This window comes from Ursus maritimus, unplaced genomic scaffold (genome assembly GCF_017311325.1).
Source record: "Ursus maritimus isolate PB19 unplaced genomic scaffold, ASM1731132v1 scaffold_20, whole genome shotgun sequence".
Taxonomy (NCBI): Eukaryota; Metazoa; Chordata; class Mammalia; order Carnivora; family Ursidae; genus Ursus; species Ursus maritimus.
The window spans coordinates 12,842,855-12,858,864 of record NW_024424453.1 but is presented as its reverse complement, the minus strand read 5'-3'; the positions used below and the strand labels follow the sequence as shown (position 1 = coordinate 12,858,864).

General features: G+C 34.6%; 1 protein-coding gene across 1 annotated transcript; it reads left to right on the top strand.

Annotated features, from left to right (window-relative positions):
• Nucleotides 1–828: 828 nt before the first annotated feature.
• AADAC (arylacetamide deacetylase) lies at nucleotides 829–14,087 on the top strand. Its single transcript, XM_040636670.1, is given in 6 exon segments — nucleotides 829–1,058; nucleotides 1,878–2,100; nucleotides 4,147–4,216; nucleotides 5,482–5,653; nucleotides 13,300–13,442; nucleotides 13,444–14,087. Coding segments are annotated over 5 exon segments (996 nt in total). The 5' UTR covers nucleotides 829–1,058; nucleotides 1,878–1,919; the 3' UTR covers nucleotides 13,874–14,087.
• Nucleotides 14,088–16,010: the final 1,923 nt, after the last annotated feature.

Sequence of the window (16,010 nt, the reverse complement as noted above, 5' to 3'; positions counted from 1 at the left end):
ACATATATATATACACACACACATATGTATAGACACTGATATATATATATATATCAGTGTCTTTGTGTAGAGATTATGTTCTGGACTTTGCTGAAATGCACAGTGTGGTGATCAGTTATAGGCTATAATAATAAATTACATCCAATACTACATTGTAGAATTGCAAAGCAAGGTGAAGTCACTGTCCTGCCAGATATTTTAGTTGAAAGTTAAAGCTTGGTCGAACTTTCATATGTGAGTGATATTCTGAGTACTAGAGTTAGAAACATCACCCCAACCCCCCAAATCCTACCAGGCCTTCCCTATCAGAAGCAACAGAAACCAGGTTCAACAGTAGAAGCATTTAAGGAAAATGAGTTGCTGAATTTCCCAGATATTATAAGGGAAGAAAGCCAAACACTTAAGGAAATAGTAATATTGGATGTAATCTTTCAAGTTTAAGTCAGTGCTTGAACTCATTATTTTCACCGTAATATTTTATTGCAATGGCTACTTGGTCTCTCAAAACTCTCCTTTAATAAGGACTATTACAGGTATTCATTTAATAACTACTTTGCTACTACGTTTTATGTATTAACAGGTTCCATTTTGCACTAGCAATGAGACCACTTAGTATCTTTAAAGCTAACCAGGTCAGTTATCTAATTCCAGCACATGTCTTAAATGTTCTCCTTTCTGAGAACTCCTTATAGACTATATTCTCTATTAATCATTGTTTTATTAGAATATAGATACAATTATATATATCTCAATAGAAATAGATTGAGAATATGGGGTTTGAGATATACAACCTTTAGAGTGTGGGGGAGAAGGAAAGCCATCGGCAATTCCAGCTGCTTGTAGCACCGAACTGGTAATTCTCAGAGCAACAACTAGAGGGATGGAAAGTCACATGTTTGTCAATGTCCATATTAATACCATGGGGGCTCAGAGAAAATAATGGCTTTTTCTTTATTTCTGCCCTCTCATTCTTGCAGGAGTGCCTCTTTGTGGCATAATTTAATCAGGCGCGGAGTTCTGAGAAATGTTATTTCCCTGACTTGCCTTTCAAGAACCAGGTGGGGATGATTCAGTATTGAAAACAGATAATTTTGCTTATTCCGTTTGTACCTGTTTTACCTGAGTATAATGGGAAAGAGGTTGACCCAACTATTTAATTGATCACCACATGTTTCCAATTTAAGATTGGAGCACGAATCTTTTTGATTCTTGGAATTCAAACTTTGTAAATCCTTCATGGTTTGACTCACACTCACCTCTTGAGGTCCCTTTTCTTCTATGCATCCTTGTGTGGACCAGACTTCATAGCTTTACTAAAGCTACTTGCATTTCTTCAATTGCAGTAGGAGTGTCCCTGTGTCTTTAACTGTGGCCTAGAGGGAGATTTCGTCATTTGTTTGGCCAAACTCTTGCATATCAGAGTCCAGCACTCATAAAAGAGTTCACCTACTATTGAAAACTTCTCTGCAGGTCTCATGTTCAGGCAACAGTTTATCTTCCTATTGCCCTTTGCCCAAGTTCATTATACATGTCTATGCAATGACATGTATAATGCAGTCATGTTGCTTTAAAACTGCGTGTATATGCGTTTCTTCCACTTGACTCTGACCTTATTTAGAGTAGGGAACTCACCTTTTTGTCTTTGTACTCAAGGTAGGAAGCTGCCAAGTTGTAATACCTCAGTAATTTCTTTACCTTTTTTATCTGAGGCAACAATTGTGGTAAAAAGTCTGAATCTCTAGTATTTCTGTGTTATTCAGATTCACCTGTGACAACCTGACACAGGACCATTGGGAGCATACGGCATACTTCAATGCTCATAAACAGCATTGATACTTGTTATTTGTAACCTGGTGTATCCCCCCCTCTTCTTTTAGATTCTGTGTGCTGAACTATTGGGAATCAACCACTTCCTGAACATGGCAACGTTCTTTGTGAGCCTTCAAGAAGTCCCACCCACGTCTGATGAAAATGTCACTGTGATGGAGACAACTTTCAATAATATTCCTGTCCGTATATATGTGCCAAAACGAAAACCAGAGAGACTAAGAAGGGGCTTATTTTATGTTCACGGTGGTGGTTGGCGTTTGGGGAGTGCTGGTATGTGCCCTTTGTTGAAAATCTTAATTTATCATAGAGCGTATATTTTATTAAGATATTGACTTCAACATATCAAGAAGGGATGTTAAACATCCCAGAAAATATCACACTTCAGCTGTCTGAAATTCATTTCTTTGGAGCTATGTTAGTTTAAAGGAATTATTTCAGATCCCTTTCTGAAAGGGAATAATGATTTGCTGTAGCAAATCTCAGGTCAGAAGAAAAAGTGTTTCATGAGCTTAGACATTTATTATTTAACTTGTTAATTGCAGAAATGATGGAATGTTGTAATGAAAACCAAAATGAAGTACATGGAATAGTGGATGAGAAATGAGTAAATGGATATGATGACTCTAGTCTTTCATTCAGCTTAGATAAGAAAGAAATGAGAAAGGTGCTAGATGGAAAAGAAGCCTAGGGTTGAGTAAGGGCATTTTATCTCTATTTTATATTTAAAAATATATATATATATTTCAGTTTATTTTATACATTTTAATGTTTATATAAATATATGACATATATTTTAAATTATATAATGTTACTGCATATAATGTAAAATTTTGTATTTTGTCTGTGTATAAATACATATTTTATATTATATACATTTTATATTTACATATGAGAGATCTATAAACATGTTTATAAACTGAGGGTAAAGATGGCAGTTAATAGAAACATGCTGGAGAAATGGGGGATGGCTGGAAGATGGAATGAGGTTTGCCTGATCAAGGGGATAGAAGAAGACATTGGATTTAGTGCAGAGAAGTATTGGCAACACATAGGAGGAGAAACACACTTTGGGACAGGAGTAAAAGAGGTGTTGATGGGTATTGATGTAGATTGGAAACGTAAATCAGAGCAGTAAGGGGTGTGAATTTGTCTATCATCTTCTATAAATACAGGCAGTAAAGTCATTAGCTGGAGAGGAAGTGAGATTTCTAAGGCAAAGTCTGACTATGCTATGCCTCAGTTCATTTCCATGAGTCCCTGCTACCCAAAGCACTTCTTTAAAAATCCTTTCATCAAAGTATTATTAAAGGATGGGAGTATGTTTACCAAGATACAGGAACTAAGAAAGAATAAGCCCTGAAACAAAATGGTATCTTCCTGATGCGTTTTATTTTTATATTAAAAAGACATAAATGTATGTTCTAATCCAAAATATAAGAATGACTTTTTATAGTAAATGTTAAATAAAACCTTAAAACTTAGCGTGTATTTGATAGTTTAGGAATATTCAGAGCCTGACTTTGGAATCATTTCAAGATAATGTCTACTCTTCTTTTCATGGCCCACATGACTTAACGTTTGTGACAACTACGTATTCCGATACTTCCCCGTAACACTTTATGATTTCTCCCTCCTTTCATTACTGACAAATTCTACTTCACCTTCTTACAATTTTCTCATCTGCAAAAGGGAGCACTTACCCAAGCCCAAAAGCAGACATGTGTGACTCATCCCCACTCCACACACATGTCCAAAGAAAAGCCCCCAGAAAACATATTTGTCTGCCTAGGAAATGTGAATACATAAATCAGGTTTTAGCTTTCCCTACTTCCTCTTTTCCTTATCTTTCTCTGGCAGTTTTGATAAAGTCGAGTACTATTTCCATACAACCTTTCTGTACCCCCCTATTAAAACAACTCACCTGTTGCACTGCAGCTTTCCGCTTATATGCCCGCCCCTCCCTGCCCCTGTCCCTAGTAGATTGTGACTTACTGAAAGTCAGGGAGTTAATATGTATGTGTTTATTCTTTCAACACCTAATGCCTGCTGAATGAAGGGAGAAGAGGCTAATGTCGAAGAGAATGAATTTGGTTTAAAATAATCCAGTGTGAAAACGTGGGCAAGAATAAGAAACTGACGATACGTATGTAAAAGGATCACTGAGCAGAATTCATGCTCTATAGCTATGAGGTAATCTTAGAAAAAATTTTCCCAGAACATTTCAGTAAGGAACAAGGTATACGGATAAGCTTTCTGCTGATGGAAGCACTCATCAATTCACTTGTCAGTTTCTGATTTTATATTCTTTTATTTCAGCTTTGTTCAGTTATGACTTCCTGTCAAGACGGACAGCTGATAGACTTGATGCTGTTGTCATTTCAGCCAAGTAAGAGCCCTGTTGATTTGTCTGAGTTTTGGACAGATGCCTTATACAGTAAGATGCTCTCAGCTATCTTGGTTGTTCCTTGGTTATGCTGGGAGTGTTTCAAATGAAATTGAGAGGGTGAGAATAGAGAAAGTGATCTTGACATGACCAGAAAAGTCAGAGAGAAAAGAGCTGTATAGTTAGGTCAAGCAGGGATCAAAAAGAGGAATGACCTCTGCTAGATTTCTAGCCTAATCCTTTTCTTTTCTTTTCTTTTCTTTTCTTTTCTTTTCTTTTCTTTTCTTTTCTTTCCTTTTCTTTCCTTTTCTTTCCTTTTCTTTCCTTTTCTTTCCTTTTCTTTTCTTTCTTTTCTTTTCTTTTTTCTTTTCTTTTCTTTTTTTATTAAGGAAACTCCACATAGGGCTTAAACTCACGACCCTGATATCAAGAGTCAGAGGCTTCACTGACTGAGCCACTGACTGAGACACCCCTAGCCTACTGTTAATTAGCAAAGTGAGTTAAGATGAAGGTTTTGGAGTCAGAGAATCAGGTTCAAGCCTGGTTCTAGAATTAATTGGATGACTTTGTGGCAGCTAAATATCATTTTAGCTCAGTTTTCTCAGATGTAAACTGGAGGTCATATAACATTTTCTATATCATAGAGTTATTTTAAAGATTAGGTAATAAAATACATTTAAAGCAGTTAGTATAATGTATTTCATGGTACAATCCTTCATTAAATGCAATTAGTCACCAAATAACATAGAGGAATACAGGCACAGATCTAACAAAAAACATTCTAGATCAATAATAATAGAAAGCAAACCCAATGGGAATAAATAGAAAAATGAAGAAACTATGAAAAAAAAAACCCGTAACAGTGACTGCATGCCAACTTGATTATTAGATTAAGCTGGAATAGTATAATTCCTAAGCTTTGTTTGCTATTTATTGGTTAGTAATAAAGCATAATGATTACAAAGAAAATAACATTCTGGTAAAAGTTTATTTAAGGGAAACGATCACTTGTTTTTTCCTTAAGTCTAATCCAAGTTTTCCATTCAAGCCTTTACTTGTGAAAAAATGTAAAAATTTGTAAAAGCTTTCATATCAAGCACTATCATAAGAATGAAGTTTGGATTCATAAAGACCCCAAATACCAGGCTTGCTAAAGAAAATTTTTTTACTTTTGATTTTAGGGTTAGAGTATGCTTCCTGCTCCACACAGATGCACATTTTTTAATGAAAAATAATCGACTTAAAGAATGTTGTTATTCTGCTCACAGCTACAGAATAGCACCCAAATATCACTTCCCAAATCACTTTGAAGACGTATATAATGCATTAAAGTGGTTCTTGCACCAAAATGTTCTTGACAAATATGGTGTGGATCCTGAAAGGACTGGTATTTCTGGAGACAGTGCTGGAGAGAATTTAGTGGCAGCAGTGACTCAACAGGTACGTTGCTTAGATTTGCTTCTTTTAAAAAAATATTTTACACTTAAATATTTATTTCAAACATTAACATATCAAAGCAATTACATTATGTTATATGTTAGAAATTAGAGATACATAGAGATGAATATTAGAGAACATTTATATCCTGAGTGCTTCTATTCCTACCTTCTGCCAGATATTTTTTTTAAGATTTATTTATTTATTTATTTTAGAGAGAGAGAGAGAGAAAAGGAGCATGTGGGGGGGTAGGGGCAGAGGGGGAGAGAGAGAGAGTCTTAAGCAGACTCTGTGTTGAGGGCAAAGCCTGATGTGGGACTTGATCTCATGATCCTGAGATCACAACCCTGAGATCACAACCCTGAGCCAAAACGAAGAGTCAGATGTTTAGCTGATTCTGCCACCCAGGTGCCCCTACCTTCTGCCAGATTTAAAAAAATAATAAAATGACAAAATACTCTTTCCAGATCATTGGTTTAAACATAATTAATATGGTCAGCTAAGTGCCACACTATTTTGTTTTATTAAGTCTGGTATTTGTGAAATCCATCAATGATACCAGTAACCATAGCTACAGAATCAGATTATTCCAGTATCCTTCATGTGGTACACTAAAACTTGCATGAAAACTATTGTTCTCAGAATTCTTAATTTGTCTATAGACAAAAAATATTAGCAGGTTTATGGATACTGTTTACTTGCAGAAAGGATTATAATTTTCATAATCAACCATCACACATATTTCTATGACATTTAGCTAAAACTGGACATCTATTAGCTATCAATTTAAAGTGATACCTAATCATAATTAGTCTAATAATGAGTAAAAGTGTTTTTGATGCTGGTTATCTGACCTAAGAAATAAACCAGGCACTGATGGCTTAGAAGCAGTGTTCCTCTATGAAAAAAGAATTGCTTGTAGATTTACAAATGAATGTCCGCAATTCGGTAACAAACTCTAATCATAAATATTGCACATAAATTTATTATGCAATCAAGCAAACCTGGCTGTTGATTTTGTTTATTGTATTGTTCATTTTTACACATATTTTAAAGTATATCAATTTTGGCTATTGGTAACTTCAGAATAACTGTCTCATGATTTGTAGCCAAAGGAAAGATATAAATTTTGTGATTTGTTATAAATATACTGCAGAACAGATACCTGCTATTTCCCAGAAATTGACTTATACAGTCTACTCATTGTCACTCTGAGAGGCCTCTTGATGCAGCACAAAGGGCACATCAGGAGACATGGAATTTTGGAGCTAAAGAAACGTCCAGCTCTGTGACCGTGGACAAGCTACTTAATCTTTTCAATCATCAAGTTCCCTTTACTGTGTTATATTATGAGCCCTTCCTCTTATGGAGTTCAGGCTTCTATAGAGGTGAACCAATGAATTCTGATCCATAATTATAAAAAATCCGGTTAAAATACCTTATACTATTTTGGGGAGCATTAAACTGCTAATAAGATATGAGAAGTTTCTAGGCCAAAAAAATTTGAAGGATACAATAAAACCACACACAAAGATAAGCCTAGCACTCGATGTCCTCTCTACTGTAATGGTATATGCCAATCAAAAGAAAACTGTTCAACCAAGATGAGCTTGGAGAGTTGAAGTCAAGTTTCAGGGCCCTCCCAAAATGGGGACAATTACGAAGTACTTCTAACTTTAAGTGAGGCCCTGAAGAGATATGGTCTCACTGTCAGGGTGAACACAGTGTAAAACAAGCTTCATGTGCATTTGGAGCCTTGCTTCACGTCACCTGGGTGGTATGGGGCAACCTCAGTCCTTGAACTTAAATTAAATTGGTGTGAAAGTTGATATTCAAGTATACTTGACATTTCATGTACAAAAATCCTCCATGGAGAAATAAGGTGTCATTATAGACTTCAAATTATTCCTGCAAATATTTTTTGAAATCAGTATCCAGCACAGAATGAAATATATCCAGGCAAACAAGTAAACAAGATACCATGAAGGAAAGCAAGCAGAGTGAACAGACAACAGAAGGACCCTGCAAAATTCAGATACTGCAGTTATCAGCCACAGGATACAAAATAATTATCCAGTGTCTTCAATTATTTCACAACCATGTTTGCAAATTTCAGCAGAAAAATCATTTTGAAAAGCAAAAATTCCAAAGTTAAAAAATAAAATTATCAAAATAAAAGCTTTATGAATTGCTTAAGTGATTTTACATAGCTGAAGAGATCATTTATGAGCTGAAAGATGGTTCATATGACTCATGGATGACCATGCAAAATGAAGCATGGAAACCCCAAAAAGATAGAAAATACAGAAGAGAAGAGAAGAAAATCCAATAGACTTTTAGATGTTATGCCAGAAGCAGAGGGGGAAGAACGGGAGAAAGGAATACTTGAAAATATAATAGTAGAGCATTTTGCAGAGCTGATGATAGATATCAAGATACAGATAAAAGAAGCTCTAGGAACCTTAAACATACTTTTTAAAAAGGTTAAAAATAAATAGCTAGAGAGAAATCTACATTTAGGCGTAGCACGATAAAAGTGCAGACAACCTACAGTACAAAAGAAAACAAAAAGAAATAGAGGGATGCCTGGCTGACCAGTTGGTAAGGCAGGCAACTCTTTTTTTTAATAATAATTGTTTATTATATTACATTAGTCACCATACAGTACATCCCTAGTTTTTGATGTAAAGTTCCATGATTCATTACTTGTGTATAACACCCAGTGCACCATGCAATATGTGCCCTCCTTAATACCCATCACCGGTCTATCCCATTCCCCCACCTCTGAAGCCCTCAGTTTGTTTCCCAGAGTCCATAGTCTCTCATGGTTCATTCTCCTTTCTGTTTACCCCCCCTTCATTCTTCCCTTTCTTCTCCTACCGATCTTCCTATTTCTTATGTTCCATAAATGAGTGAAACCATATGATAACTGTCTTTCTCTGCTTGACTTATTTCAGTTAGCATTATCTCCTCCAGTCCCATCCATGTTGCTGCCAATGTTGTGAAATCGTTCTTTCTGATGGCTGAGTAATATTCCATTGTCTATATGGACCACATCTTCTTAATCCAGTCACCTGTTGAAGGGCATCTCGGCTCCTTCCACAATTTAGCTATTGTGGAATTTAGCTATTGTGGACAATGAACATTGGGGTGCATAAGGCCATTCTCTTCACTACGTCTGTATCTTTGGGGTAAATACCCAGTAGTGCAATTGCTAAGTCATAGGGTAGCTCTATTTTTAATTTTTTAATGAACCTCCGTCCTGCTTTCCAAAGTGGCTGTACCAACTCGCATTCCCACCAACAGTGTAAGAGGGATCCCCTTTCTCCACATCCTCTCCAACATTTGTTGTTTCCTGCCTTGTCAATGAGAGGATATGGAGACATGCAACTCTTGATCTTGGGGTTGTGAGTACATTGGGTATAGAGATTACTTAAAAAAAAATTTTTTTTTAATCTGAAAAAAAATGAAATAGAGGATATCTTGGAGAAAAAAAGAGTACCTTTACAGAAGTGCAAGTCTTACTGACAGCTTATTTCTCAATAGCAAGAAAGTAATTTCTAAGTCAGTGGAATATTATCAAAGTGCAACATTTTTTACTACCAAATCCTACGATGCACAAAAAATTATTTACAAATAAAGGAGAAATAAAGGCATATTAAGATAAACCAAAACTAAGAAAACTGCTATTAATGGAATACACTAAAATGTAGTTTAAATAAATGTTTCAGACAGAATTAAAATGCAGATAAAAGTTTATGATACAGGAAGTAGCAAACAGCAAGAATGTGGTAAGATATGGGTAAATCTTAAACTTGGATACTTTAAAATACTAAGATATGTAGAATTAAAGTATAAGAAAAACAAACCGTAAGTCCAAGAGCAGAGAGGAGGGCAGATTTTAAGTCTTATAAGCTCTTTTTATTATCTAAGAAGAAATAAAGACAGAATTGGCCTTTGATAATTTCATTTGTTTTTGAGACCTTACAAATACACAGGATAATTCTTAGGGTAATCACTTAAAGAATAAAATTAGGGTATAATTTATAAATTATGACAGGAAAAAACACAATAATTAAAAAGTAAACCAATCTGAAAGAAGTCAAAAATAGACAAAACGGGACAGAAGGAGGATTCACAAAATAAGGTAGATCAAAATCAATTATTTTAGTAATTAGAGTAAATATTAGTGGTCTAAATAATCTGGTTGTAGGACCAAGATTATCAGATTAGAAACACAAGTAAGGAGAAAATGTGAAAGTAAATGGATGGAAAATGTATATTCTTAAATAACATCTAAAAGAATTGCCAGTAGGTTAAAAAGATCACATCATTACAGAAAAGGTTAAACCACCAGAAAAATGTGACAACTCTAAATCTGTATGGATTTAATAACATGGCCTTAACGTATGAAGAAAATATTAACAGAACTACAGGGGAAAACACGCATGTTCAAAACCATAATGAGATATTTAACAATATTTCTTCCAGTAATTCAGGAAAGCAGGCAATAATAATAATAAGGGTATAGAGAACTGGAATAATGATCGATACATTTTACTCAATGGACCTATAAAAAACAAGGGAACAAGCAAATACATGTGATCATTTAAAAAATTGATGAAGTACTGGTCCATAAAGCAAATCTCAAAAAAAAAAAAAATCACAGAATTTAAACACACATTTAGACTCTTAACCACAATGCAATGATTGGGAAATCAATAGGGAAAAGGCAAGTAAGAAAATACCCTTCTTTGTATGGAAAATTAAAAAATACATTGAGTACCTAATAGTGACCCATTATTTAATAGAATATACATCTTGTATATGTTCCCCACACTTGGAACAATATTTTTAGGAAATTATATTTCCTCAAAAGCATGGGTTGGAAAGGAAGAAAGCTGAAATAAGCATCTAACTCAAGAAAAAAAAATAGAAGGAAGATAATAGTAATGGCAAGAACAGAAATTATGATATTCAAAACCAGGCTCACAGTAAATATGAACAAAAAGTAAAAAGTTAATTCTTCAAAAGCACTAATAAAAATTTTAAATCTCTGGAAAAACAAATGCAGAAGAACAAAGTCAGGCATAAATAATTAACATCAGGATTGAAAAAGGGACAATACTGCAGGCCCGTCAACATGAAAAAGAATTAGCCTTTGATGAGTTAAGAATGAACATTGTAGTCATTGAAAAACATATTTTGAAAAACTTTGAAGTTAAAAAAAACATTTAATAATTTTTAAATTCAATAGACAAATTCCAAGAAAAATATAACTTGCAAAACAGGCACAAGAAATGAAAATCTGAGCCACTTTATAATAATTAAACAAATTAAATCAATAATAAAAAACAGTCCTAGTAAGAAACCTTGCTGGCAATTTACATCAAACATCAAGGAAAAATCACTCAAAATAAATACAAAATATTCCAGAGAACAGGAAAAATTTGTACACTCTAATTATTTTCAGAGAAGTATGATCTTTATGACCAACTTAACAAGAACAGTTTCAGGAAGGAAAACAATGGGCCAATCACACTCAGAACACTAAGATACTACTATCATGAATAAAATATTAGAAAAAAATGTATATATGCCACATATACATATATACACACACACATATATATACATGTAAGTATATATATATATATATATACATACACCATGACCAAGTTAGTAATAATGCAAGGAAAAGCATATTTTATGAAAATAAGTGAATTTCACCACACTAATAGATATTTCATCTTACTAGATGCAGAAAAAGCATTTAGTAAAATTAACAATAACAATTATTGGTTCCCTTGGAATAGATGGAATGTACTTAACCAGATAAACCACATTAATTAAATAGTATAATTTTAAAGAAATACACACTATTGAATTCCATAGAATGAAGGATGAGGAGGAAGATGGGTGTGCAGTCCTACTGGGGAGGAAGAAGAGTGTGTGGTCAATTCAGGGTATATGGGAAACTGCCAACCCTTAAACATAGTTATATTTTACATTTCTGTTTTATGAAGTTCTATACTTGATTTTATGTGTATTACATTTAGCTACAAAGACAGTTTTTAAAAAATCTATATGTTCAAAGATTTTAGCTACCTGTCAAGTTCAATTTATTGGCGAAATATAAAATATTTTTGTATTTCTTCTTAACTCAATCTAAAATCAGCCACCTGTTAGCTACTTATTTAATTATTACCACACTTCTACTAATGTAAACAGTGTTCTTCATACTAGATATTGAGCTAAATGGAATACGGTAATCTGACATGAGACAAAACACTGAAATGATTATTTAAATTCAGTACATTTTTCCAACATAAAACAATTATTTTTACATAAAACAATCTGGTAATGGACTTATAAATATTTTATTTTACTAACTAGATCTAATTACTAACTGTTCTTTAATTGCAATGAAATAAACAGTGCTGCTATTTGCTTTTGTTAGTGTGTGTGTGTGCACGTGTGTGTGTGTGTGTAAAATGTCACCTGTATACTAACGGAAAAAATGTCAGAGTGCTCTCTTCCTTCAATTCTACATTAAGTTTTTAGAAACAGACTTCAATTTAGACATTATGCTTTACTCTGAGAAGCATCAGAGTACAATGGCTTTCCTACAATTTGTGACCTGTACCACGGGATCTTAAGTTTTTGCATGCATGAGAATAATCTGAGAAACCTGTTAAAACACAAATGGCTGGTTCCTCCCTATCTGACTTAGTAAGTCTGGATGAGGACCCAAGAATTTGAATTTCCAATAAATCCTCAGTTGATGCATATGCTAGTGGCCCAAAGACCACACTTTGAGAAGTTATTTAGCACTGTTAATGAGCACTGGGTATTATATAAGACTGATGAATCACAGACCTGTACCCCGAAACAAATAATATGTTATATTTTAATTAATTGAATTTAAGTAAAAAAAGTTAAAAGAAAAAAAAAGAGAAGTTAATTAACCTATGAGACACAATGGACCATTTCAATGTTGCAAGACCAAGTAAATGTACATAAAAACCTCTGCTAAACTGTAATGCTCAATATTACTGGTCTCCAAATATTTTTGGTCACATATTCTATTAATAAAAAAACTTCTAGTATACCCCAAATATATGCATATTAACTTATAGATAAATTTGTGTTAATGCACTAATGTAATTTCAATATTTAAAAAAACATAAATGTTAAAATGAATTAGACTTTTGCCTAGGATTTGTCTGTTTAGTACCAGAGCCAAATTAGAATTCCTGGTTACGTGATCTTTCCTTTAAATGTTAATGCCTGTTGATATAATTATATATGTACATAAATTTTTTACTAAAAAAAAAGTGTTTCCTCTGATTGCCATTCCTAGTTGTTAGGGTAGATATTTTGGTTTTTAATCACAGATTTGATGGTCTCTTTCTCCATCCATGAGAAAAGTAGTACAAATCAGTTTGTATTCATAAGATTTAAGTATAGACACATCTAATATTCAATATAATATAGAAAATTAGAAAGTTCTTTGAGGTATATTTTTTGTTGTTTCTGATTATCTTTTTGAGATTCTGGATTTATCTAATATCAACATATTGTTTTTAAATAAAAATATCTTTTAAATGGAAATTACTATTTGAGCAATTAATTTAAATTATTTTCAGCTCGTAGATGACCCAGATGTCAAGATCAAACTCAAGACCCCGTCTTTAATTTATCCTGCCCTTCAGACTCTTGATATGGATTTACCATCATATAGGGAATGTTCACATTTTCCAATTCTGTGCAGATCAATGACGGTCAGGATGTGAATACTTTACCACGGACAGATCACTTGAAAAAGCTATGCTCTTCAATCAACATGTACCAGTGGAATCAAGCCATCTGTTCAAATTTGTTAATTGGAGTTCTTTGCTCCCTGAGAAGTTTAAGAAAGGGCACGTTTATAACAGTCCAACTTATGGTAGTTCTGAGCTGGCTAAAAAATATCCAGGGTTTCTAGATGTGAGGGCAGCCCCCTTGTTGGCTGATGACAACAATTTGCGAGGTTTACCCTTGACCTATGTCATCACCTGTCAATATGATGTCTTAAGAGATGATGGAATTATGTATGTCACCCGACTTCAGAATGCTGGAGTTCCGGTGATCCATAACCATTTCGAGGATGGATTCCATGGAGCATTTTCCTATTATGGACTTAAAATTGGATATAGAATAGAAAATCAGTACATGAATTAGCTAAGTGAAAATCTATAGTAAAAATCTGAGGAGTGGTCCATAAAAATATATAAGCCTCAGAATAGGAAACAAACTAGTGAGAATCAAAGGGTTATGTTTGGGGTTGATGTTTATCACCTGTGACCTTTCTAAGTCTTCATAGCCATCATGTTGTTTGTTTTTTTAAATCAGGAGGTAACTGGGACATTAAGGAGGGCACATAATGTAATGAGCACTGAATATTATATAAGACCTCTACCTCTGAAACCAATAATACATTATATATTAATTAATTGAATTTAAATTAAAAAAATTATTGATATCTCATCTTTCTTGTAATTGCCAGCTTTGTACAACAGCTTTCTTAAGAGGTACAAGGGTAAAAGCTAATACACGCGGTTGTTGTGCTATCTGGTCTAGAAGATTTCTGATTATGTCATTGGGATAAAGATTAAATGGTGTCATTTGAATGTTATAAAAAGAAAAAGAAAAAAAAGAAACCAGGGGATTCTTTATTTCTTACCTTAAATATTGTTTACTTACTTCGGTGTCTTAGAAAACACCTATTTTCCTGTATATTCTTTTCTAGCTGCTGTTATTCATTTCTTATTGCTGCAATTCTCAGCCTTAGTTTTTTAATTGTTCACACTATTACTATTGAGAAGAAAGTTTTAAACACATCTAGCTCGTGAAATGCCAGAGCTTCAATTGGCATGGATTTAGAGCTTTGCACTGCTGTTTTGTAGGCATTAATATGAATTATGTGCCAACTGTCTTTCAAAGAATTTGCCTCAATATAATGCCATTTGTCTATCACTACAAAATTCATTTCTTAATACAAGCCTTTTCCTGTGCTAGATACCAAATTTAATGGCAATGATCGTTTAAAGCAGCTCCATTCTTGTGACAAGTTAGGGAGACGGAGGTGGGAGACAACAGCTCCACAACGTAGTAGTGGTGAATAAAGCTTAGGATATGGAAGAAATAATAAAACCAAGTTGAAAAATTTCAATCTCTAAAAATTCTTATGTCCATATGGACATAGGAAGGAAAACTGAAATGAAATTATGTTCTCGAACTGTCGTAGTGTGGGCTGCTATAACGCAATACCGTAAAATGGGTGACTTTCGAGCAATAGAAATTTACTTCTTAACATTCTGTAGGCGCATATTGTCAGCATGGTCAAGTCCTGGTGAGAGCCCTCTTCTGGATTGCAGACGCGAACTTCTCATTGTAGCCTCACTTGGCAGAAAGCAGGGAGGGGAAGCAAGCTTTCTCATGACTCTTATAGAGCACTCATCTCATTCCTGAGCCTCCCCTATTCCTAATTCTCTCCCAAAGGCACCATCTCATGATACCATCACATGGACGGGTATGGTTTCAACCTCTGAAATTTAGGGGGACACAAGCATTTAGTCTATAACCTCGAGCGTGGAGAATAAACTGCAGTGATTGTACGGTATATAACCTCGATAATTCTGTGGCAGCACTGAGGAATGCAGCCTAAGACTCGCAGGGTGGCTTCTCGCAGCCACCAGAAATCAAGTCTTTACCTTTCTGCTCAACTATTGTCAGGCAGAAAGACGTGTTGGTTGTGGGGTGGGAGAACCACAAACTTTCATTTCTGGTTTTTTTTTTTTTTAAAGATTTTATTTATTTATTTGACAGAGAGAGACAGCCAGTGAGAGAGGGAACACAAGCAGGGGGAGTGGGAGAGGAAGAAGCAGGCTCATAGCGGAGGAGCCTGACGTGGGACTCGATCCCAGAATTCTGGGATCACGCCCTGAGCCGAAGGCAGACGCTCAACCGCTGTGCCATCCAGGCGCCCCACATTTGTGTTTTTATCAAGAGAAACAATAGCAGCCCTGGAAGCCTCGCCAATATATTTCTCATTTTATGTCTCATTTTACAAAACTGCATTTCATGTGGACACTGTCAGGATGGCTTGAGGAGTCATATTTTTTACCCTGGCACATCATCCCGAGCAAGGTTAGTATTCTTTCAAGTCAAACCAGAAGTGAGAAATGGATAGGCAACTGGCAGGCCACAAATTCTGTAGGAGTAAGTGGTTTAAATTATGCGTGAAAAATAGAAATGTTTGGGGTCATGTATTGCAGGAGACAGATGTACAAATGAGTCATACCTATGGTTTCCAATG